The sequence below is a fragment of the Cervus canadensis genome, chromosome 29, assembly GCF_019320065.1.
Source record: "Cervus canadensis isolate Bull #8, Minnesota chromosome 29, ASM1932006v1, whole genome shotgun sequence".
NCBI lineage: Eukaryota > Metazoa > Chordata > Mammalia > Artiodactyla > Cervidae > Cervus > Cervus canadensis.
Window position 1 is genome coordinate 3,969,057 of NC_057414.1, and position 25,007 is coordinate 3,994,063.

Here is a 25,007-nt window from a genome sequence, read left to right on the forward strand (position 1 = left end):
GTATAACCTAGATTTATTCTGCAGGGAGCACAGTCCTCTGTCAATTTTAAGCAATAACTTTAAGCAATAACTATCCTCACAGAACCATATGTTTATACATTGTTGAATATATTCTTACTACAATAAGAAAATTTCATAAGACAGATTTCTCACTTGTTAAATATTTTGTATGTTATTGTGAAAGTAGAGAGTGGTTTCTCTGATTGGTAATGTGAACCATGGTGGGAAGTGGGAACGGGTGTGACATCTCACTAAGTACATTTTTCTTTTCTTTTTTTTGCCGTTCCCTGACCAGGGATTGGACCCATGCCCCTGCAGTAGAAGCATTCTTAACTCCTGGACCATTCTTGACTGTTCTTAGATAAGCCAAAGCTACTGTATCTCAAACCCCTATATTCACTGCTGGTTTGTTTTATGACATTACTTAACTACATCTTCCACTCACTTGCTTCACATTTTTATAGATTTCGGTTTTATCAACAGAACATGTCATTTCTTCTTCAGAGATATTTTTCTCCCAACAGTTGCTTTTCGTTCAGAATTCTTTTTTTCTACTGTAGTAATTTGATTTGCTCCCAGCTAAGCCTTTTTGGTATCTTTGACCTATTTTAAATTATGAAAATTCAGGGCTGATCCAAGATAAGTTGTATCAGCATTCTCTGATGTGATGCAAGATCATGATGTATAGTAAGGGGCTATTTCAGAAAGACTTATGAATTGATCTGATTTCATGTTAGATTGATGCAAGAAATAAAAATTAATGATAGCTGTGTTCTCCCCCGTGCTTTTTGCAGAAAGCTGCTTTTTTAATGATAAAATATGTTTCAACAGAATTTTTTAGTACATTGCAGTACATTTTTTGAGCAATTTTTTCTCTATTGTCATTAAACATGTGGGGAAAAAATCAGTGCTTTTAATAGTTTGAGACTGATGCTTATTTCATTTCTCTGTTTTTAAAATATTGTGCTATTCTGTGCTTCTTTTAAATTGGTATAGAAGTCTATCTAATGTAATTAATATACATGACATTTTATTTCCTTTGACTTCTTTTGCAACTGTTCTTAGTGATGTAATAGAGTATGTATGCTATCTAGTGAAACTTAAATGTGATTATTTTCATAATTCTTTGTTTAGACATTGTTCTTTTTAAAGGAAGTTGAAGAATGTTGTGTAATTGGAATCCCAAGACATGATATTGCTGTGTATCATATGGGCATTCTTGAAATTGAGATTGTTGTTTCCTGGGCTTACACTTTTTCCTATTGGTTGACTGTATACTTCATAAAAGTGTCATTTCTGTTTTTCTTCTTTCCCCTCCTTCGGGGAAGGAAACTTATAACTCTTAAGTTTATTGTTTCCTCAGTTAAAATTTTCTTACTTGTTTCCTGCACTTTGTGGCTTAACTTCTTTTTTGAAGGATCTCACTATTTTATATTTGCCTTTCACTATCTGGGTGTGGGCTTTCCTGGTGGTTCAGTGGTAAAGAATCTGCCTGCCAAAGCTGAAAAAGGGGGTTCGATCCCTGGGTCAGGAAGATCCCTTGGAGAAGGAAATGGCAACCCCCTCCAGTATTCTTACCTGGGAGAGCCCATGGACAGAGGAGCCTGGTGGGCTACAGTCCATGGGGTTGCAAAAGAGTTGGACATGACTTAGCAACTAAACAACAACAACAATAATAATCTGGGCATACTCTTTTTCCGTCTCTAGCTTTTCTTCAATTATTAAAATAAGTTTTTTAGATTCTCTAAAAAGGGGAAAATATGTAACTAAATTTTTTGGCTTTACCTGAGTAGCTATTTTATCCCTTTTGTATATACTTCACCAAGTTTTTGTTTGAATTTTTGTGTTTGCCATACCAGGATTATATCCAGATGCTTTTTCCATTTCAGAAAAATTTGATGTTTTTTGTTTTTCGAAGCTAGTAGAATTCAAGAGTTAAGCCCCAAAGCTTCCCAGAGAGGGTTGGGAAAAGGCAGTTTTCAGACTTTTGTAATTTCTGTAAATTAAAATAAGATAACTTCTTTTTTTTTTTTTTTTAAATAAGATAACTTCTTAAAGATTTTCTTAAATTTGAAATCCTTCAAAAGGGTCATCTTGACACAAAAGGGTCATCTTGACCTTGGTTGAGAGAATTGTTAAAAGTCATGAAGCCACAGACTCTTGATGTTGGAAAATACTTATCAATCCAGGAGGCATCTTGGAATGATAAGAGATCATTCTGGAGAGAAAAATAGAAGAATACTCTGTAAAGTACTGACTGGGAGTATGTTATGAAGCAGACCGTAGGCATGGTGCTAAAATTATTGTTAATTGAATTTATTTTGTGGTTCTTATGTATAGGGAAAGTTGCAAATGACATGCTAATAAATTGATACCATATACTATTTGAGCTGTTAGGTTTTTGGGAAACTGTCCTAGTGCTCCTTCATGATAGAGTATTTGATCTTTCTTTTAGGCCTCTAATTGGTTACATCTTTGGATAGAAAAGTCTAGTCAATGAGAAGATGTACACAAAATATTGGACTTTTAAAACATTGAATTGAGATGTTTCACTCATTGATGCCTTTGCCAAATTCACTCTTCTATAACAATACATTCCATAAACTCTAAGAATCTTCTTTCCTCTTTCTTAATTTTATACTCTCATTATATTCTTTTATTTCTTAATATTTACCATGTAGCCACACTAGTGGCTACAAAACAGATATGTTTTTAGTATAATGCTGACGTACATAAAATGTTTTTTTTTTTTTTAAACTGGGGCAAGAGGACGTGTCCCCCGGCTATAATTCCTGCTCAGGCATTTGTAGCAGTCAAGGCACGAGTTCTCTGTATCCTCAATGCAGGCTGCTTGGTCAGCAAAGGATCATGAGTTTTACCCAGTCTCTTCTGTCCGGTCAGTCGTTCTGAATTCCAGGTAGTAAGCTTTCTGCATAGGTTTAGTTTTTAGTTTTTCAAAGCTATTTCAAGAATTATGGCCCAATCACCTCCATTATGAAGCATTTTTCCTGACCTCATTTGTTTTAGGATTTAAGATTCAAGTGGAAATGATGTATTATAAAGTAGTAAATCCTGTGAAAATAAATTATTAAGTTAAAACTTACAAAGATTATGAGTAAGATTGTGTATCCTATTTCTCCTGATGGCACATCTTACCAGCCATTAAGGCCCTAAGTCTGTTAGCACAAGGCTCTGAGGGGTCTGTAGGGTGTCAGTCATTTTGGAGAGCTATGACATCTTTATCATTGAATGTGTGGTGAGACCTGAAATAAGCCTGGTAGGTCCTGTTATATTTAAAATACTATATAGATAATAAACTAAAATTTTATTTTAGAAGGTAAACTTGCGTACTTATTTAAGGAAATAGCTTTCCTTCCATTTAATTATTCAATCATTTATCCATTCAACAGAGATTTATTGAGTGCCTGTTAATACCAGGCACTGTGCTAGGTGTATGTTTTGCAGTGGCAAATGGTATTCAGTCTGACTTTATGATGCTTAAAATTTATTGGGAGACTGTTAGGGAAAGAGGCAGTTTCAGTGTTGTGTTTCACGTTCATTTCTTTGAACCATGTCCTCCATCATCATCAGTTGCAGTGACGCTGTGGGAGAAACCTAGGTCTGACTTAGAAGACCTGGCTTCCAGAAGAGGGGACAAGATTAGATAATCATTGACCAGGACTCTCATTCTATAGATTTAGGTGTGTCAGAAATATCTTTAATACCACAGCTCATCTTTGTTTCTGACTGTTAATTCCTAAGTTATGGGTAGAATCACTCCAATCCTTTTTGTGGTTTTCTCTTTCCTGGGGTTATGGTAGGGCTCCATCTGGCATGGGGTATACTCTGGTCATTGATCATCTGAGTGTAACAGCTTACCTCTGAGTCATGAGTTGTTTTGTCTAGATAGTTCTTTCTGGTCTAGCAACAATTGCGACTTCCAAGACATGGATTTAACATCCACCCTGCCCCCCCGCCCCCAACCCGTTCCCCTGCAGAATTTCTGTGTTTCTATTTGCCTAGCTGCATATTGTTGCTTTTCCTCTCTGGGGTCTTTCTGCCTCTCAGGCAATGCTGCCAGGAAACAGCCTAGATACCTGCTGCCTTGGGTTCCAAAAACTTCTCTTACTTTTCAGCTGAGAAAATTTTTTCCTAGACTGGGGAGGGACTGGAAGATGTTCCTTTCTCTGCATGTACCTGAGAATCTCTCTTTGATCTCTGAAACAAACTCTTCTTTTATTTAGAGGGTTTAGGCTTTTGGAAAGCAAAACTGGAATAACTATAAAATTCCTTCGGTTTTCTGTCCTAGTACATACCTCTCCTGGGGCAATACAATACAAAATCAATCACCAGCTTGAAGGAAAAGAAAGGAAATGGGAACATGTAGGGAGAGAAAAAATTAACATCTCAAAGTACGCGTCTCCCATGTGTGCTGCTTCATATGCCTTCTTATGACAGTGCCACCAGGTGACCTTGTGAAAATCAGGTAATCTTTCCGAACCTCAGTTTCCTTTTCTGAAACAACATTAATAATATGTTGTTTCTTTTCCTCATCAAATAAGATAATGTATATGAACTTTTACTTTTATAAAATAAAGTTAGTGATAGAATTAGGACAGGAAGCTTATCCATTGTTCTTGCACTGTATCAGTCTGGTGTTCTTAGATCCACTGAATGGTGTCTTGGTGCAGTGGAGGAGAGCCCTGGGGTGGAATCCTACCTTTTCCATCAGCTGGATATGTTATCTGAAAGTCAACAGGTTGAGCTTAAAACTTCTCATCTTAAGTTATAACTGCCACAAATAATACCCAAGGGGCTTCCCAGATGGCACAGTGGTAAAGACTCTGCCTGTCAATTCAGGAGATGCAATGGGTTTTATCCCTGGGTCGGGAAGATCCCCTGGAAAAGGAAATGCAGCTCACTCCAGTGTTCGTGCCTGGAAAATTCCGTGGACAGAGGAGCTTGGGGAGCTGCAGTTCATGGGGTCTCAAAGAGTCAGACATGACTGAGCAACTGAACACACACACACACCGAGTAATACTCTTAGGATTCTTGAGACAATCAAATAAAAATACCTAGCCCATGTGAAAATTGTTTTGAGAATAGGGAAGTGCTACAAATGCTTAGCAGAGTACCTTTTCTTTTTGTTCCAAGGAAGAGAAAAGCTGTGTTCAGAGTCAGAATCTCTTTGCATCAGTTATCTGGGTCCAGCTTCCTGGAGTGAACCTGCCCAGATGTGGCAGGTACACATCTGGTTACAGAAAAGAAGTGCCACAATATGCTTTCTACTTTTTGATAGACTAGGATAATGTTCTTATGAGTTATTTCTTCTCTTTCAACATTGCTAAAGTAATTTAAACCATTCAGTATTTACAAAATGATTGCAATCTTTTGATCCACATTAAGTCTGGCCATACATTTTCCCCACAATTTAAATTCCAAGTTTTTTCTATTTTTTCATCTTTTTTTTTTTCTAGTTTGTTACAACTGGAACAAGGCATTTTTCAGTATTCCGCTGAAGATGCAGTTTGCTGTGTTTTCTATTTGTTACTATTTTAAGCTTACACTTTTCTCATTTTCTCTTCAATAATTCTATAGAAAAGCTGAAAGAAGGACTTACCTGAAAGGTGGCAACATAAATTCACCATTTTAGTTTAATACCTTTTTGTGTCAGTAGGGGAGAGTCTTATCAACAGATGCTTGTTGAAGTATATTTAAAAAATTTTAGGGGGAGGAGTAAAGTATAATTACAGAAAAAAGGACAGTTACAGAAAAAAGAAATACTGTGTTCCTTTCCCAGTAAGTTGAATTTCAGTATGGTATAATACTTGAAAGTATGGGCTTTGGTGCCAGATGGACCATGGTTTATGTCCTGGTTCTAGCACTTACTGGTTGTTTCACCTTGGAAGAAATGAAGTTACTTTATTTCTCAGTTTGTTTCCTCATTTGAGGAATGTGTATTTCTTGGGGGTACTTGGGAAGATTAAATAAGGTGATCCATGCAGAATATTTAGCATTACTCAACAAAGGCTAGCTAATTTTATTAGTAATTAAATGATACCTTTGTTTTTATCACCTTGGACTTTATATGTTAATATTAAAGCATCTTTTTAAAGGCCTAGTATCAGGATAACTTTTCTGTTGGCATTCATCATTATAGTGTTTTCACATGAGTATTCATCATTTTATTATTTTCATATGAGTATCCTTTATATGGGGTTCCCTGGTGGCTCAGTGGTAAAGAATCTGCCTGCCAATGCAGGAGAGTCAAATTCTATCCATGGATTGGGAAGCTCCATTGGCGAAAGAAATAGCAACCCACTCCCAGTATTCTTGCCTGGGAAATTCAATGGAAAGAGGAGCCTGGTGGGCTATCGTCCATGGGGTTGCAAAGATTTGGACAAGACCTAGCTACCAAACATGGAGAAGGCAATGGCACCCCACTCCAGTACTCTTGCCTGGAAAATTCCATGGAGGGAGGAGCCTGGTAGGCTGTGGTCCATGGGTTTGCTAAGAGTTGGACACGAGTGAGCAACTTCACTTTCACTTTTCACTTTCATGCATTGGAGAAGGAAATGGCAACCCACTCCAGTGTTCTTGCCTGCAGAATCCCAGGGACGGGGGAGTCTGGTGGGCTGCCATCTATGTGATCGCACAGAGTCAGACACGACTGAAGTGACTTAGCAGCAGCAGCAGCTACCAAACAACAACAACAGATTTTTAATTTACAAAATAACAAAAATGATAATGTTAACAGAATTAAGCATATATCTTCCCCAAAGAAATACACACACACACACACACACACACACTCTCTCTCTCTCTCTCTCTCTCTCTCTCTCTCTCTCTCTCTCTCTCTCTCTCTCTCTCCCTCTCCCTCTCCCTCTCCCTCTCCCTCTCCCTCTCTCTCTCTCTCTCTCTCTCTCTCTCTCTCTCTCTTTTATTTGAGGGACTTCCCTGGTGGTTCAGTGGTTAAGACTCTAAGCTTGCAGTGCATGGGACACAGGTTCAGGTCAGGGAAATAAGATCCTGTATGCTGCGTGGCTTGGCCACAAAAATTTTTTTCTAATTTGCTGGTCGTAATGGCATGTAAGTAATGATCAAAAACTGTTCAGTGTTGCATATAGTCACTTCAGATGGCATGGGGGGGGGGAAACTGTCATTCTTTCTTGTTTCAATTGATACATAGCATACTGTAGTTAAAATGATCTTTATAAAACTTTAAAAATGGTCGTGCTCATCTTTATTAAAAAATTTTCCATGGCTTCTTATTCCTTCTTCAGGAAAAGGCCAAATAGTGTGATCTGTATGGTATTGTTAGGTAGTTAGAATAGGGAAAAGGAGCCCAGAATGGTGGTGGCTAAAAGACCTGGAAGGGAAAAGCCCAGAAAATAGAACAAAGGAGGGTCCAAGGACCAGGTAAAACAAACAGCACTCCTGGCTGGCCCAGTTTACATAGGACAGGCCCAGGGAGAGAAAAACATAAAAAGAGGAGCCAGAGCTATCTCTCTCTCTTTCTCTCTCCCGTGCGCGCTGGGGCGCACTTCTCTTTGCGTTTTTGGGTCAACATGCCCTCGCGCCTCGAAGATGGATTTTCTGGCTATTATTTAAATAAAATAGAGCTGTAACACTGAGCTGTAACACTGATTTATCTAAGAGCTATAACACGGTCCGTTCGAGACCTGAGAGCTATAACACGGTCTGTCCAAGACCCGAAAGCTGTGACACGCCGAGGGGGGCTTTAATGTCTGTCACTCCAAATCTTTGTTGTGACAAGAGAAAAACCAAGGAACATACACTCGCCTGACAGTATCAATTTACTTCTCTCTTCTCTTGGCATCTGGTACCTCATCATAGCATGACCACACTCTGTTTTAATCTTTTACTTTGTCTAAATTTTCTGCTTAATTATCTTTACCTTCAGACAGAAGACATCCCTGAGAGGGTAGAATATTTATCTTTTTTAGTATTGAGCAACCAAAGTCTAGAGCATTGTAAGATAAATATTTGATTAATGAATGAAAGAACTTAGTATCTCTATTAGATTTTAAAGGTAGGACCATTTAAATTTATGTTATGAGTATAATTTTATATTGATAAACACATGTGAAAAATAGATATTCAACTTATAACCCCAGATTCTAAAATTCAGTGATAAAATTATGTCTGATTGGTCAAGTTTTTTTTTTTTCCCCATAGAGATATGCTCAACTGTTTCTGGAGGATTAAGGGTGGTACTATGCTGAGCGCCGAAAAATTGATGCTTTTGAACTATGGTGTTGGAGAAGACTCTTGAGAGTCCCTTGGGCTGCAAGGAGATCCAACCAGTCAATCCTAAAGGAGATCAGTCCTGGGTGTTCATTGGAAAGACTGATGCTGAACCTGAAGCTCCAATACTTTGGCCACCTCATGCGAAGAGTTGACTCATTGGAAAAGACCCTGATGCTGGGAGGGATTGAGGGTAGGAGGAGAAGGGGGTGACAGAGGATGAGATGGCTGGATGGCATCACTGAGTCGATGGGCATGAGTTTGAGTAGAGTCCAGGAGTTGGATGGACAGGGAGGTCTGGCATGCTGCGATTCATGGGGTCGCAAAGAGTTGGACATGACTGAGCAACTGAACTGGTGGAGAGAGCACTCGGAATCAAACGCTTTAGGATTAAGCTCCAAGTTTGTTTTTCCGTAGTTCTGTGATCTTGGGCAAGTCACTTATGAATTTCAGTTTCATGCCTGCGTGTGTGTTAGTCCCTCAGTTGTGTCCGACTCTTTGTGACCCCATAGATTATAGCCTGCCAGGCTCCTCTGTCCATGGAGTTCTCCAGGCAAGAATACTGGAATGGGTTGCCATGCCATTTTTCAGGGGATCTTCCTGACCCAGGGGTCGAACCTTGGTCTCCTGCATGGCAGGCAGATTCTTTACCATCTGAGCCACCAGGGGAGCCCCAGTTTCATGTATAAGAGGCAATATAATTTCTCAGTGGTGGGAATCAGATAATGCATGGGAAAGTTCTTTCTAAACTGTGAGTGTTAAAGTCACTCAGTTGTGTCTGGCTCTTTGCGACCCCATGGACTATACAGTTTGTGGAATTCTCCAGGCCAGAATACTGGAGTGGGCAGCCTTTCCCTTCTCTAGGGAATCTTCCCAACCCAGGGATCAAACCCAGGTCTCCCGTATTGCAATCGGATTGTATTTAAAGGAATTTCAAGATTTGAAATGATTTGTGTATTTAGTTTACCATTCTCTCTACTATATTTTGATCTCAGTTTTCTGAACAATACCATCACATGTTCTATAATTCTTAGTTGTGGCAAATAATTTTATGTTGTCTTTTCCCTATCTAAAAGTTCATGTTAGCAATATTGCTGTTTCAAATTAAATCACCCATCCCATATTATGACTTTTTGGCAATGCTGTTCTTAAACCAAAGACAAGAGTTGAACTTCAATTAATAGACACGTGATTACCTATAATTCCAATTATGTAACATTCACTATATCCTTTGGATTGCATATTTCATCAGAAATTTTTATTTTAAAAAATGATTTCCCTGTTATTTCCTTCTGTATCTGGCTTCAGGTATTCCAGGTTTAGTTTGTCCTTTCAGCGGACTCTGGATTCATATGAATACAGATTTCCTTTAACAGAGAAAATAAGATAATTGAGGTCATTATATTGGCAGTTCAGGTGAAAAAAAACTCCATTTTTACCTGGTTTAATTTGAACAGCAGTCAAGGTATTAGTCCCAACTTGGGTAATTCTCAACTTTCCACTTTATTCAATATCTGGTTAGGGATCTTTGACTTATACAACAAGATCCTTGTTATCTTTTGTTTTCTTTATTTATCATCTTTGTATAGGTATGTAGTTTTTTATTACCTTCACATTCAAGCTTTTGTTAATCAGAAACAAGAATTTAATCAGAAATGGAATTGACACCAGATAGTGATCATTATTGATATCAAAAAGAAACTTGAAAAGGCAACCACAATTCCAGCATAAGATGCTGGCATGCACAAACTTGACCATATTTGACCATTTTTATTATATTTTGCCGCCTTGTTTTATGTGTCAGATTTTTCTCATACAGAGATCAGAGACATAATAAACTCTGTTGGTTTAGAGGCCATCTAGATGCTTTTAATCAATAGTGTCTTCTCTGGGTAGTCGCTCAATAAATATGTGTTGAAGGAATTAGTTAAAGTCCCTTTACCTAGTGACTTATATCTGTAGATGTGATTATGGTAATGCTATCATGGTATGGTGCAGTCAGTGGGGTTGCAAAGAGTCGGAGATGACTTAGCGACTGAAAAACAGCAACAATAAGAAAGAATGAAAGCAAAGAAAGTGTAGACAGCATTCCAAGGAGTTTTGCTATAGAAGGGAACAGAGAACTGGGGACAGTAGTTAGTTGGAGAGGAATTAAGGGTAAAGGAAAGTTTTTAAAAATCACTGCTTTTACAGTTTTATTTGTATGCTGAAGGGAGGGATTGGAGAGGAAAACAGTTGATGATGAAGCAGTGTCCTTGAGTAGGCAAAAGAAAATAGCCTTAGGTGCTTAAGTAGAGGAGTTGGCATTAGAGAGAAACATATTTTATCCATAGTAATGGGGAAGGCAAAGTATAGGGGTGCAGCTACAGATAACCTAGTGGATATTAGGAGCTTGTGTAAGTTCTCTGCTGATTTTCCACAGAATAGAAAACATGATCATCAGCTGAGGATGGCTGAGGGGGTAAAGAATTGGAACATTCAGTAGAAAAATATGAATTATTGTTATAATTGATATTTAGTCTGTGAAAGTGGTAGATTTGAGGGGGAAAGGCTATGAAAATTCAAAGACAGTTGTCTTTGTGGTAATGATTGTGCTAATCATTTCACAATATATACATATATAAAAACCTTTTATTGTACACCTTAACTGTATATAATTTTTATTTGTCAATCTGGCCTCAGTAAAGCTGGGAGAAAAAGAATGCCTCTCAAATCAGGGAAGTTTTGATGAAGATTCCTCATATTAAAAATTAGATGATAACAAGAGAAGAACTCTGGTCAGGTGGAGAAGTGCCAGGAATCCCTAGAGAGACTTTTGAAGGAAGTGGCACTGACTGAAGGTAAAACCCTTACTCATGACAGAATCTGAGCAAAGGATGAAAATGTGGGAAAACCAAGCCTGGCGTGCTGCAGTCCACGGGGGCGCAGAGGTGGACACAGCTGAGCGACTGAACAATGGTGTTCCAGTCAGCTTTCTTCCAAGATGGTACTGAAAAGAAACTTCATAATGTGCCTTCTCTATGAAAAGTTTGTATGATATTAGTTCCTCAGACAGGAACTCCTCAAACAGAACAAATAAATATGTAAATCATATAAAGAGGAAAATTATCAATGTAGCATTTAAGATTGTGGTCTGAACTTTGTTGCCACTTTCTTCAGAAGCTTTCTAAACATAATTTTATAAAATACAAGTCGATGATGAAAGTAGTTGTTCATTGGTTAGGGTGACTCTTGTCCTTTCTCATAATGCTTTTCAGGTCTGAGGAAGTGTTGTATTTTATATTCTTAGTGTATGTACATAAGTATTATTGGTTAAAAATATGTGACTTGACATTCTTCAAACAGAACTTAATTTTGGAATAGCTAAATTGAATCTTCTCACTTCCAAAAAAAAAAATTGTCACCTACTACACACAAAGACAGTGCCACTTTGGTGACTTTTTCAGGGATATTTTGTCGTGTGGGCAACTAATACTCTGTTGTGTGGACAATTCAAGAAGCCATAGTATAACAGTGTGTATTAAGAATGCCTGTAGTATTCGTGTAGGCAAAATGGTTTGGAAGAAGAGTGACAGTGATTACTTTGAATTGTCAGAGATGGTTTTATGGAATAGGGAGCTTTTGTGTGTGTGTGAGTGTGTGTTGGTCGTTCAGTTGTCTCCGACTCTTTGAAACCCTGTGGACTATATTCCACCAGGTTCCCCTGTCCATGTAATTCTCCAGGCAGGAATACTGGAATGGGTTGCCACTTCCTTCTCCAGAGAACATTTGAGTTAGGTCCAAATTAAGGGAAGATAAGGTTTCGGTTGACTTCTTGATTACTTTCTATGCACTAGATATTGTACTAAGCATTTTGTAATTTAATCCTGCTACCTGTAAGGAAACAGAAGCTCAGAGAGGTTAAGTAACTTATTGAAGGTCAGCTAGCAAATAGGTTTCAGACCCAGACCTAGATAACAATAAACTCTTTCCAATGTAGCACACTAATTCAAGGAGGAGAGAGTGGTATGGGGAGGATATTCCAATACAGGGAGCAGGAGGAGCAAAGAAAAATGCAGAGGTATAGAAAGTGTGTATGTGTATGTATGTGTGTTGTGGGGGGAGCAGAGACTGAAAGTGAGTAATCCACTGTGACTTTGGCACTGTGTGTATACGTGTGAAGGGGGTCAGTCAGTCAGTCACTTTCGTCACTCAGTCATGTCCGACTCTTTGTGACCCCATGAAGTGGAGCACGCCAGGCCTCCCTGTCCATCACCAACTCTTGGAGTCTACCCAAACCCATGTCCATTGAGTCAATGATGCCATCCAACCATCTCATCCTCTGTCATCCCCTTCTCCTGCCCTCAATCTTTCCCAGCATCAGGGTCTTTTCCAGTGAGTCAGCTCTTCGCATCAGGTGGCCAAAGTATTGGAGCTTCAGCTTCAACATCAGTCCTACCAGTGAACAGCCAGGACTGATCTCCTTTAGGATGGACTGGTTGGATCTCCTTGCAGTCCAAGGGACTCTCAAGAGTTCTCCAACACCATAGTTCAAAAGCATCAATTCTTCAGTGCTCAACTTTCTTTATAGTCCAACTCTCATGTCCATACATGACCACTGGAAAAACCATAGCCTTGACTAGACGGACCTTTGTTGGCAAAGTAATGTCTCTGCTTTTTAATATGCTGCCTAAGTTGGTCATAACTTTCCTTCCAAGGAGTAAGCGTCTTTTAATTTCATGGCTGCAGTCACCATCTGCAGTGATTTTGGAGCCCAGAAAAATAAAATCAGCTACTGTTTCCCCTGTTTCCCTGTCTATCTGCCATGAAGTGATGGGACTGGATGCCATGATCTTAGTTTTCTGAATGTTGAGCTTTAAGCCAACTTTTTCACTCTCCTCTTTCACTTTCATCACGAGGCTCTTTAGTTTTTCTTCACTTTCTGCCATAAGGGTGGTATCATCTGCATATCTGAGGTTATTGATATTTCTCCTGGCAATCTTGATTCCAGCTTGTGCTTCCTCCAGCCCAGCGTTTCTCATGATATACTCTGCATATAAGTTAAATAAGCAGGGTGACAATATACAGCCTTGACGTACTCCTTTTCCTATTTGGAACCAGTCTGTTGTTCCATGTCCAGTTCTAACTGTTGCTTCCTGACCTGCACACAGGTTTCTCAAGAGGCAGGTCAGGTGGTCTGGTATTCCCATCTCTTTCAGAATTTTCCACAGTTTATTGTGATCCAGTCAAAGGCTTTGGCGTAGTCAATAAAGCAGAAATAGATGTTTTTCTGGAACTCTCTTGCTTTTTCGATGATCCATCGGATGTTGGAAATTGGATCTCTGGTTCCTCTACCTTTTCTAAAACCAGCTTGAACATCTGGAAGTTCACAGTTCATGTATTGCTGAAGCCTGGCTTGGAGAATTTTAAACATTACTAACATAGAATATTATATAGTGGGAAATAAGACTGAAAATATAGCTTATAAACAGCTCATGGGATGGTGGTCTCAAAGGTTACATTAAGGAATCTGGACATTATCATGTAGGAGGTCACCAGTTTTAAGACAGTTTTCCTGACAGAGTCTTATCCTACTGTGTGAATATCAACTGGTCAGCATTCCATTTGGACCTTTGCCTTATTTCATGGTTGCAAATTCTTATGGAAGACAATAGAAATAAAAGTGGGCTCTTAAAATTGAGTTCATTGTAATGATCAATTTTAAAGGTAGTTTCTGGAATTCCTGATTATTATTCTGTTATGAAATTAGGAATATCACTACACAATAGTTTAATATTAGCTTACTGTTTCTCTGAGACCATAAGATAGAATTTTAAAATCATGTTTTTCAGATACTGACCGAGCTTTGTCATTACTGGAAGAATACTGCAAAAAATTAAGGAAACCAGAGGAGCAGCAGTTGAAAAATGCTGTTAAAAAGGTGATGGGTATCTTTAAGAGCAGCTTATTCCAAGCTTTGCTAGGTAGGTATTTAAAATTATTCATCATTTTCATAATTAGAATTGGGCTTAATAGTTTGAATAATGTTGTCAGAGAACCTGATGTTAACCAAATTTGAAACTGAAATATTTTTCTTGATCTCAAGTAGAAGAAAATATTTTTTTTTTTCATTTTGTTATTTCAGCTTATCCTAAAAAAGAACTGCTATAAGATGGAAATAAGTATATATTAATAAAAATAAAAGTATTGAAAGAATGTTTTGTATAGGAAGACAAGTAAACCCAGGAAAAAGCTGGAGTAGTTTATTTCAAAAATTGAGGAAAAATGTGCTAGGGAAGGAAGTTGCTTCCTTCTGGAGAAGGACTTGCCTGACATGAAAAGTGATGGGTCACATTCTGTTCAGTTACGATTATAGTTCTAGTCTTACCTTCTTCTTAAGACAAAACTTAAAACACTATTTTTCATCTTTTTGCTTCTCTCAAAAAATCTCATGATTCACAATGAAAAATTTCAATACTTTGTCAGTTTTTCGTGAATTGAGCTACATAATGTTTAACCTTCTGTTTATTCTTGAATTTATGGTTTATTTATGTATATCTTTATACATGCATTTTTGTATTTATGCAGATAATTTTTAATTCTCTTTTTTAGAATTAAACTAGTAAAGATACAAATACCTCCTCCCAACAAAAACAACCAACAATTTTAAAAAGGACTCAATTATAGATTTTGCTAGATTTAAACAGTATATTTTAAAGAAATAATTGAGTCTACTAGACATTATTACTACTTTTTCCAGGTCTGATGGTTACTGATATAAAAACTAAAAGCATGAATTTATGAGAATTTAGTCTTGAAAATATTTGTGTTTTTATTATAATGAATGTTTATGCTTATTGACAAAACTACAACTCTATGGTTTATATTTAAGAAACCATTCCTTTTTGAAAAATTGAAAATCAGTCTATTGAATAAAAATAGTAAAAGCTCTATAGGATTATTTTGTCTGTGGATTAATTTCTTTGAAATATTCTTTTATGGCTATTAAGAATTAATGACACACATAACTATAATCATCTTAGTTGGTATTAAATAAAAAGAACTCTAAATGGGCTCTTAACAAAATTTAAATAAACCCTGTCATTAGAGAATGGTATTTTAGAGACCATTTTTTAAGCAACAGATTTCTCAGTTAAAAATAATAGTTTTATTAAGACCATTAACTGAATGGCCATATCTCTAAATAGATTTGTATGATGTGCTGAGGTAAGATTGGGCTATGTCTTTTGATTGAGTTTTTGAGAACTTTAGGAAGAATATTGTTGAATGCTTTAGGTAATTCTACTAGAATAATGTATTCATTTGGCAGTGCAGCATGCTTTCACAAGGAATAAAAAGACGAATGACAAAGAGTTGTATTTTGCCATTGTTCTAAGTGAGTGAGAGATATTTTGGCAGAAAGCCTGTAGTGTAGTTAGAATTTCTCTAATAAAATGAGAGGTCACAGTAATCTGTAAAAAGCTGTTATGTAAGTAATCCTTATGCCCAGTTTTGAATGGATAGATTTGTTTTGGCTGGTCTTTTAAGTCATTTTGGAATAAACCAGATTGCAAAGAGTGGAGCGATGCTATACAATGTAACATAATTTTCTATTGAATTTTATTGGTCTCACTGTGCATTTTTTTTAAGGACCCAAAAAGGAAAACTACATAGCCCTGTATATCCTGAAGGGGATTGTATCTTTATAAAAGGATAAGTAGGGAACCATTGATAAACAGGGCATTATTTATGCTGGGTATTTTGCTTTCTGTTTGAACCAACTTCCCTTCCCCTTCTTTTTTGTTGCACATAATGGAAAATAGTGGCTTTAACCCATTATTCTGATAATCAGATAGTATGTTGAAATAATGCCTTGCATGAATCTCAACTGAAGAAAATAGGAGGCACTCATAGTGCAGAAAATCCAATACAAATATATAGGAGAGTAAAATACTGTTATTGCAGAATGTGCTGTAACATTTACGGGTGACTAGGAAACCAGGCCTTCTCTCAGTAAATGAAAAGCATCACTTTGAAAATAAATAATATCCTTCTTTTGTAGTCTACCATCATATGCTGAAAAAAGAAAATGCAAACACTAGTTTATCTTAGATGGTATAATCTTTGAGCACAGAATTCTGTCTCCATAGCTTTGATCATTATTATAGTGCATAAAAGCATTTTATAAATGGGTTCTGTGATAATAGGATGGGGAGTGATAGCAAAGGTATAGTTTTTTTATTTTTAAAATATAACTTTATCTGATTATAAGTATGCTGTGCTTAGTTGCTCAGTCGTATCCGAGGCTTTGTGACCCCAGGGACTGTAGCCTGCCAGGCTCTTCTGTCCGTGGGAATTCTACAGGCAAGAACTCTGGAGTGGGTTGCCATGCCCTCCTCCAGGGAATCTTTCCAACCCAGGTTTCCCGCATTGCAGGTGGATTCTTTACTGTCTGAGCCACTAGGGAAGTCTGATTATAAGGATAATATATGCTAATTATGGAACATTTTCAAAATAAAAGAAAATAAAACTCAAGGGTAAAATGCGTTTCTCTTGTGAAAAACAGTGTGAGTGATGAACTGTTTAACTTTCTTCCTTCTTCTTTAGTCCCTGTATCCTGTTTTGATTTTCCATTTACGAATAACTGGAAGTATAAACAAAAAGACCTTAACTTTTAAAAAGTTAGTAATTAATTTTCTTTAATACACACAAAAAAAGAAAAATGCAAAGCTGCACACTTCGATGTTAGGCTTAGGGTGACATCTTGTGGAAATACTAAGGAAAATGTTTTCTCCAGTGGATGGTTATAGTTTTATGATGATTGCACTATTAGCACTTTTCAGAATTTGAATATAAGTGAATTCCACGATATTTTACAACTTAATTTAAGTCTCTTCCATTTAGCACAGCTAACGCAGTCAGACTTTCAAGGGACTCTATTAGGTTATTTACCCTTTGTTTAGGAGCAAGATGGAATGTTTTTCTTTTTGTACTTCTCTGCCAGATCTACTTTGAAAATTTAACGATCTGTGTTAGCACCATAATTATCTGTAAAGACCATTTAAATCATGTAATCAGTTAGTTCATTTTTGAGTTATGTACCACAAGATTGCTTTGCTTTGATACCTTGTTGAAAATTGCCTTATTTATTTATTACTTTTATGTACCAGTATGGACAGAACATGTATGTGTATTTAGTACCTTTCAACCCCTTCTAAAATCTTGTTAGTGTTGTTTAATCTAATTTTGTTTTCTCTTACTTCACTTCAGTGTTTGAGGGGGAACCTGGGAGGAAGCCTTAGAAGACAATGGGTAGTAAAGTGATTGTTTCCTGAAAACTCTGCTGGTAGAATAGCAACATCTTAGAAAAGAACTTATCTTGCTTTATGGTGGCTGAATGTCAGATTTTGTGTTAGAGTAAAATATTTTTTATTTTCATAAACATAAGTATAGACTGTATGGAATTATTAGCAATAGAGGTGACACAGTAGATATACTACATATTGGGATTTATCATCTCCTTCTACCTGTCCCTACCTGTTAACAGCTTTAACCAGCCCTTTCATTATGTCTCATAGCACTTTGTTCATATAAAGCACTTGTTATGTTGCCTTATGACTGAGTATATTACTGCTCTCTCAATAGAATGTGATAGCTTAATAGTTGAGGTTATATCTATTTAACATTTGTACCCTCAGTTTGTGGGCCTTTAATAATAATAGGTCCTCAATAAATTTTATTTATTCAACAATTATTTTAAAAATACATGTTATGTGTTACACATTATGCTTGACAATAGGGATATAACAATAAGCTATCAGTTCAGCCGCTCAGTAGTGTCCGATTCTGCGACCCCATGGATTGCATCACGCCAGGCTTCCCTGTCCATCACCAACTCCTGGAGCCTACTCAAACTCGTGTCCATCACGTCAGTAAACTGTATAGGGAGAGAATAGTCCTTGCTTGCCCTTATGAGTGAGAGAAATCAAGTGGAGAAATGAGATATTAGGTATGCGATTAGTGAGTCATTTAAATATAATAGTGATTATTATTATGAAATTGATCTGCATGAGAGTTTTATCAGATTTTAGTTTGAATACAAAAAATTGCTTTTTTTCTCACTATAGTAATTCTAACATGTTGGGTTGGCCAAAAAATTTGGGTTTTCCTGTAATGCCTTATGGAAAATCAGAACAAACTTTTTGGTTTGTTATTTATTTCAAAATAATATCTCTTTGCAAACATCATGGTTATTCTGGTCTTAATTTGTGTTTGTAATAATTTTTGCCACCTGATCATAAGAAACTGAAAGAATTTTTTGTAGATTATAGTGAAATGGTTATATAAATTTGGAACAGCTTGACTCTAATCCTCCAAAGCAGAGGTTCTCAGAGTGTGGTTCTTGGATTAGCAGCATCAGCCTCACTTGGGAATTTGGTCAGCATTGCAAATTCTTGGGCCTCACTCCAGACCTACTGAATTAGAAACTCTGAAAGCAGGGTGCAGCAAATAGTGTTGCAATAAGCCTTCCAGGCTATTCTGAGGCATGCTAAAGTTTGAGAACCTGTGTTCTAAATAGTTAGATATTTGGTCACTCAAGGAAAGAAATATAGTATGGGAACAGCATTAGTAAATTTGGGAAAATATGATGGTGGCATTTTTTCATTCTTGAGTTTTTAAAAAATTTGGTTTGATCTGTGACAAATATAATGAGCCATTTTATTATCATTCTGAGATATACAATAGTGTATCTGAAACATTGAAGTGGATTTTTTCCCTTTGGATACTTCATGGTAGTTTCTACCTATGGGACTATGAACAGAGAACAAATAAGCTACACTGAGATGCCATTGTTGACGCATACGAGGCTCAGTTCAATTCAGTTGCTCAGTTGTGTCTCTTTGCGACCCCATGGACTGCAGCATGCCAGGCTTCTGTGTCTATCACCAACTCCCAGAGCCTATTCAAACTTATGTCCATCCAGTTGGTGATACCATCCAACCATCTCATCCTCTGTCGTCCCCTTCTCCTCCCGCCTTCAGTCTTTCCCAGCATCAGGGTCTCTTCAAATGAGTCAGTTCATCTCATCAGGTGGCCAAAGTATTGGAGCTTCAGCTTCTAGACAGCGTATTAAAAAGCAGAGACATTACTTTGCCAACAAAGGTCCGTCTAGTCAAAGCTATGGTTTTTCCAGTAGTCATGTATGGATGTGACAGTTGGACTATAAAAGCTGAGCACTGAAGAATTGATGCTTTGAACTGTGGTGTTGGAGAAGACTGTTGAGAGTTCGTTGGACTGCAAGGAGGGTGAATGTTAGGTTCTTAAATACTGAGATCTACTCTGTTCTTGCTTCATTTGTTTACAGTACCCATTTCAGTAGAAAGAATGCAGGTATTTCAGTTATTACAATTTAGTAATAATAATTAACAAGGTATTTATGAGTTATTTACCTCCTTACATGGACATGTGCATGTCCCTGGAGAAGGAAATGGCAGCCCACTCCAGTACCTTTGCCTGGAAAATCCCATGGACGGAGGAGCCTGGTAGGCTACAGTCCATGGGGTTGCAAAGAGTCGGACACGACTGAGTGACGTCACTTTCACTTTCACATGGACACATGCAGGTGGATATTATTAAAAACCAAATTCCTACCCTTGAGGATGTTAAGGTCAGTTAGGAAGGTAATATTCACATATATACTAACAAGTATTACACAGGACATAACCGAGGCTTAAAATCTGGAGCTTAGACCAAAGTGCTGTAGGAGTCCAAAGAAGCATGGATTCATTGTAGATTGGTGTTGCTGGGGAAGATTTTGTTTTACAAGATGTAAACTTGAGCTGGATCTTGTCAATGACAGGGGTAAGAAGAGAGGATAGAGAAGGACATTTTTTCCCCCATCCATTTATCTAATCATCCATCTATCCATTTATTCATTTAAACACTGAACACTGTGCCAGATACAAAACTGGAGAGAAAAGCATTAAATGAAATTGCATGAATAGTTTATATTTACCATTGCGAAAATGCTACAGTGGTGAAGTAGAGAACGTTGTGGGTGAGAAGCTTAACTTTAGCAGTGGCATCAGGGTGAGCTATCTTAGGGAAGTGGCATTTGAGGTGATGACAAACAGATTCATAGAAATCAGAAGGAGAGTGAGGAAATAGATGTGACTTAAACAAGGTTCAAGATATTCTTGATATTTATGCTTTAAAAATGTTTTCTCAGCGCTGGCTAAAGGATCGTATTAGACTTAAATCTCTTCTGGAGACTTGTTTAAGTTTGAAGGTACACTTGAGAAACAAGAGTGATAAGCAGAAAATGGGGCCCGAACAGTTCTTGTAATTCCCTTTGTTAAACTGCTGTGTACTGAGTGTGATTAGTTGTGTGCTTTATGTCAAGCAGGATCAAATATTTCTTAATTTTGACATTTTCAGTTGGGTGCCACCAAGAAGTTTGTATGTCATTCTTGTCTCTGGACCTTTTATATTTGCTGCAGGATTTATGTCACCAGATGGCACCATTTAACTAAATTTATGTAGTATGGATGCTTTTAAGGCTGATTGTTTTCAAATGAAGAATGTTTTTATTTGTGCTATAATAGAAGTAAAGTAGTAAGTAAAGTTGCTCAGTCGTGTCCCACTCCTAGCGACCCCATGGACTGCAGCCTACCAGGCTCCCCCGTCCATGGGATTTTCCAGGCAAGAGTACTGGAGTGGGTTGCCATTGCCTTCTCCTGAGCCCCAGATTAATTTCTTTTGATACATATTTGACTTCTATACACAGTAAGGTAATGAAACCCCCAAAGTTTGTTGGGAGCGTGAAAGCATCTGGTAATTTCTGATAAGATACATAATAAATGAAAATTTGGTGGTGATCACTATCACTGATATATGGAATCTGGTGAAAAAGCAGAACACAATAGGCTACCCTATCTAGATTTTCCCATAGCTAGTAGAGTAATATTATGAATATTTTAGCCTTGAATTTAACTTTCATATATAGGGAATTGATAAGCATAATAACAAAAGTACAGAGAAGATTCTAAAAGGTTGTTTTAGAAATAAGCCTTTTCAAGATGTTTGGAAATATCATGGTAGTAATATATTAAATAATTTTGTCAATAGAGTATATGTTCTTTTGAATTGTGGAACTAATACAATTAATAGAACATGATATAGAATTCTTTCTTAGTATAAACATTTATCTCAAGGAAATGAATATTTGTTCTTAGTTAAAAACTTCCTTAATGTTTTCCCTGCCACTGAGCAAAATTAGTTACTCTCTCTCTTACGTCCCTGTAGTATTTGTTGTTATTTCTGGTATAGCAGTTACTCTGTTGTGTTATTACTAATTGATTACATGTTGGCCTCCCTCAATAGACTATGAGCTTCTTGGATACAGGAACTGGTTCTAATTCAGTGTGTAGCAGTGTCTGCCATGGAATAGTCCATTATTAAATTTCTTCATTTGACAGAATCTATCTTGAACACCTCCTATTTAAGAGACAATCAGGCTCTGGGGATTAGTGAGAAGAGAGATGTAGACCCTATTGTCATGAAACTCAGGATCTACTAAGGGAAACAGACAAATAAATATAGCTGTGATAAATACTTTGAAATAGTTATTTGGGTCAAATAGTAAAATAAGGAATTACTTCAACTAATATAATTAGTATTATTGTGGATTGTGTTTGTTTAAAAATGTTTAGATACTATTTGTTAAATGAAACCTTCCAGTAGTTTTCTGCTTTCCTTGGAATGAAATTCAAACTTCTCATCACCTCTACCTACCTCTCATCTCTTAGCACTCTTCCCTACTCTATATTCCAGCCAAAATGGCCTTCTCTCTGCTCCTAAATGCTGCCCCAAAGCACTTTACATGCTTCCCTTTTGCTTGGAGTACTTTCTATCTAGATCTTTGCCTAACGCGCTTATCTCATCACTTAGGTCTCGGTGCTCTGAAAATGCCTTTTCACCTCACTTCTCACCTCTGTCCCACCCTCAAGTCACATCTATCACATTACCTGTCTTATTTTTGTCACTGTATGTATCACTATGAGAAATTTTGTTATGTATTTTTTGTGTGGCTTTCTCCACTAGGATGTAAATTCTGTAGGAGCAGCCGTCCTGCCTGTCATAATCATTGCTGTATCTTTTCTATTAGCTTGGTGCCTAGAACATAATGGCCATGAAATAAATATTTGTTGAATAAATGAATGTGGCTGCATGCCTAGGTCTCTGTTAGATTTCTGTTTAAGTTAGAAATAGACTCATTTGAAAGGAGAGAAAATCTTCAATAAGTAGTTTTTTTGTTTTTTTCTTTATGTAGGCAGTTGCCAGCATTAAGTGAGCATCACAGGAAACTTCCAGCTGGTGTCTCTACGACTGGGAATTATAACGTGATCTCAGGAAGGAGTGTAATGCCTGTAGACCCCAGGGCAGGTGTTGTCAGCCAGGCAGAGCACCCAGAACTTTTCCTGAGCCAAGAGAATGGGTCCCAGTTACCACCATGCAGACTTCTGCGTCAGAGGCTGGGAGTATGCCCAATGAGCAAGTGGACAGGGACATTGCTCAAGGACCAGAAGAGCTAAATGACAGTGTGTTGATCCAGTGAACCCAACCTATTTCTACCCCATGACTATGATGGCAGATAAAAGCACTGTCTCCCCACAGAACTATATATGCTTATGTAACTAGGCATTATTTTAGGAGAAGCAGGAGAGGGTAGGCTATATGAATGAACAGTTTTATCTGAGACTTTAAATTATTGGGCCAGACTACACTTTAAACTGGATTGAGTGGCCACTTTTCCCATTTAGCTGGTGACTGAGGGCTTCTGAAGCAGCTGCATAAGAACATAGACACAGTTAAGAGCTACATATTTTGTTTGGCACCATGCCACTTATACCATGGTGTGGTATAATTTGTGTGTGTGATCCTGTAATACTGAGCCATAGATCTCAGTGTTGGTTCTTACTTCATACTACTTTCCAGTTTGGTATTTAATGTTGAAAAGCATTAACCACAAGAAGGAACAATGGAAAAAAGAAATAACTCACAAGTATCTCATAGGAAAAGGGGCTTCCCAGGAGGTGTTAGTGATAACAGAACGTGCCTGCCAATGCAAGAGATGTAAGAGGCGAGGGTTCAATCCCTGGGTCAGGACCATCCTATGAGGAGGGCACGGCAACCCACTCCAGTACTCTTGCCTGGAGAATCCCATGAATAGTGGAGCCTGGTGGGTTGCAGTCCATAGGATTGCACAGAGTCAGAGATGGCTGAAGTGACTTAGCATGCATGTACATCTTATAGGGAAATCTTTTTGTTGTTGTTCAGTCACGAAATTGTGTCCAGCTCTTTGGGACCCCATGAACTGCAGCATGCCAGGCCTCCCTGTTCCTCACCATCTCCCAGAGTTTGCTCAAGTTCATGTCCATTGAATCGATGATATCATCCAACCATCTCATACTCTATCACCCTCTTCTCCTCCTGCCTTTGTATAAAAAAGCAAAAAGAAGGAAACCTTTGCCTTCGTCCTGTTAGCTCTGGTCCCTGGCAAAAGATGGAAGTGGTGGAGAGTGAGGAACATTGGTCTACCTTTGCTTACACGAGTCTTTCCTAAGAGTTGCTTAAGAAAACATTTCTCCTCTACCTTATTCGTTGCTTGGAAGCCACAGAACTTCTTAGACTATGTTAGGAATTCTAAACATTGTAGTAATAACCTACAGATACCACACAGCATAAATTTTCCTGGTTCCTAGTTTTAGAGCCTCTAAGTTTTACCTTATATTCAGTTTCCAGTTTGCTGTCGAAATAATAAATTTTCATAAAACCGTAAGATAAGAGTTGTCTTTGCAGGACCATATACATGCATATTGAGTCATCAAATGTACCTAGAACCACCAAACTCCAGTGGGCATGCCAGTTCTTACAAATCTAGTTAATCATGAATCCCTTAAAAGTTTAAAGCATTTTTAAACTGACAGAAACAAATTATACTGAATATTAAATAATGCATTCAGAAACATGTTTGGTTTTAAAAATAAACCATTTGAAAATAAACTATTCAAAAATAAACCTTGTTCTTTAGAAATAGTTGCTGCAGGAGTTTTTTGAAGAAGGGTTTAAGAGCTCTTCAATTGATCAAAATAGGACAATAATTATATATATTATAAGTGTGACTTAGATTTCATTAATTGGGGCACTTAATATCATCAGTGAAAGCTGTTTATTTAAGGTGCAGGACTCCAGTTAGTAATTTTTCAGAATATATGTTCACTTTCTTCTTGCTTTCTTCCTTATACACATTTAATTTTTTTAACTATATGTTTTCTAGAAATGGAAGCCCTGAACATACGGAAAATTTAACATATTTAGTAGGGCTCTCTGCAGGTGATAAACAAACTGGTACAGGATACTTCCATTTCCTGAGTTTGAGTGTTTATAATTGTAACATGGAAGAGCTGGACTAATGCAATGACTTTCTTTATAAACATGTATGATTATGAAGAGGAATATGACTCTGCGTATTGAATGAAGTATATAGGAAAATGGACAGCAGTTTTCTACATAATAATTTCATACTTTCAAATTTGAATGATTGTCATTATTTTGCCTTTGTCTTTGGATGGTTCAGTTCCTCATATCAGTTTCTTGATCCCTGTTCTAGTAGTAATCTCTTCCTTTGCTGTATCTCAACCACCCACTTTTAAATTTTACTCTGTACATCTTAACATTACTAACAACTGCACTCTTCT

At 37.3% G+C, this 25,007-nt stretch overlaps 1 protein-coding gene across 13 annotated transcripts in view; it reads left to right on the top strand.

Annotated features, from left to right (window-relative positions):
- Positions 1–25,007, top strand: part of DLG2 (discs large MAGUK scaffold protein 2) — a 2,236,304-nt gene that overhangs the window by 6,781 nt on the left and 2,204,516 nt on the right. For all 13 annotated transcript variants that reach the window (XM_043451476.1, XM_043451478.1, XM_043451480.1 and 10 more), the window contains one exon: positions 14,100–14,231. In XM_043451476.1, the coding sequence (XP_043307411.1) occupies positions 14,100–14,231 (132 nt within the window). The remainder of the gene's footprint in view (positions 1–14,099; positions 14,232–25,007) is intronic.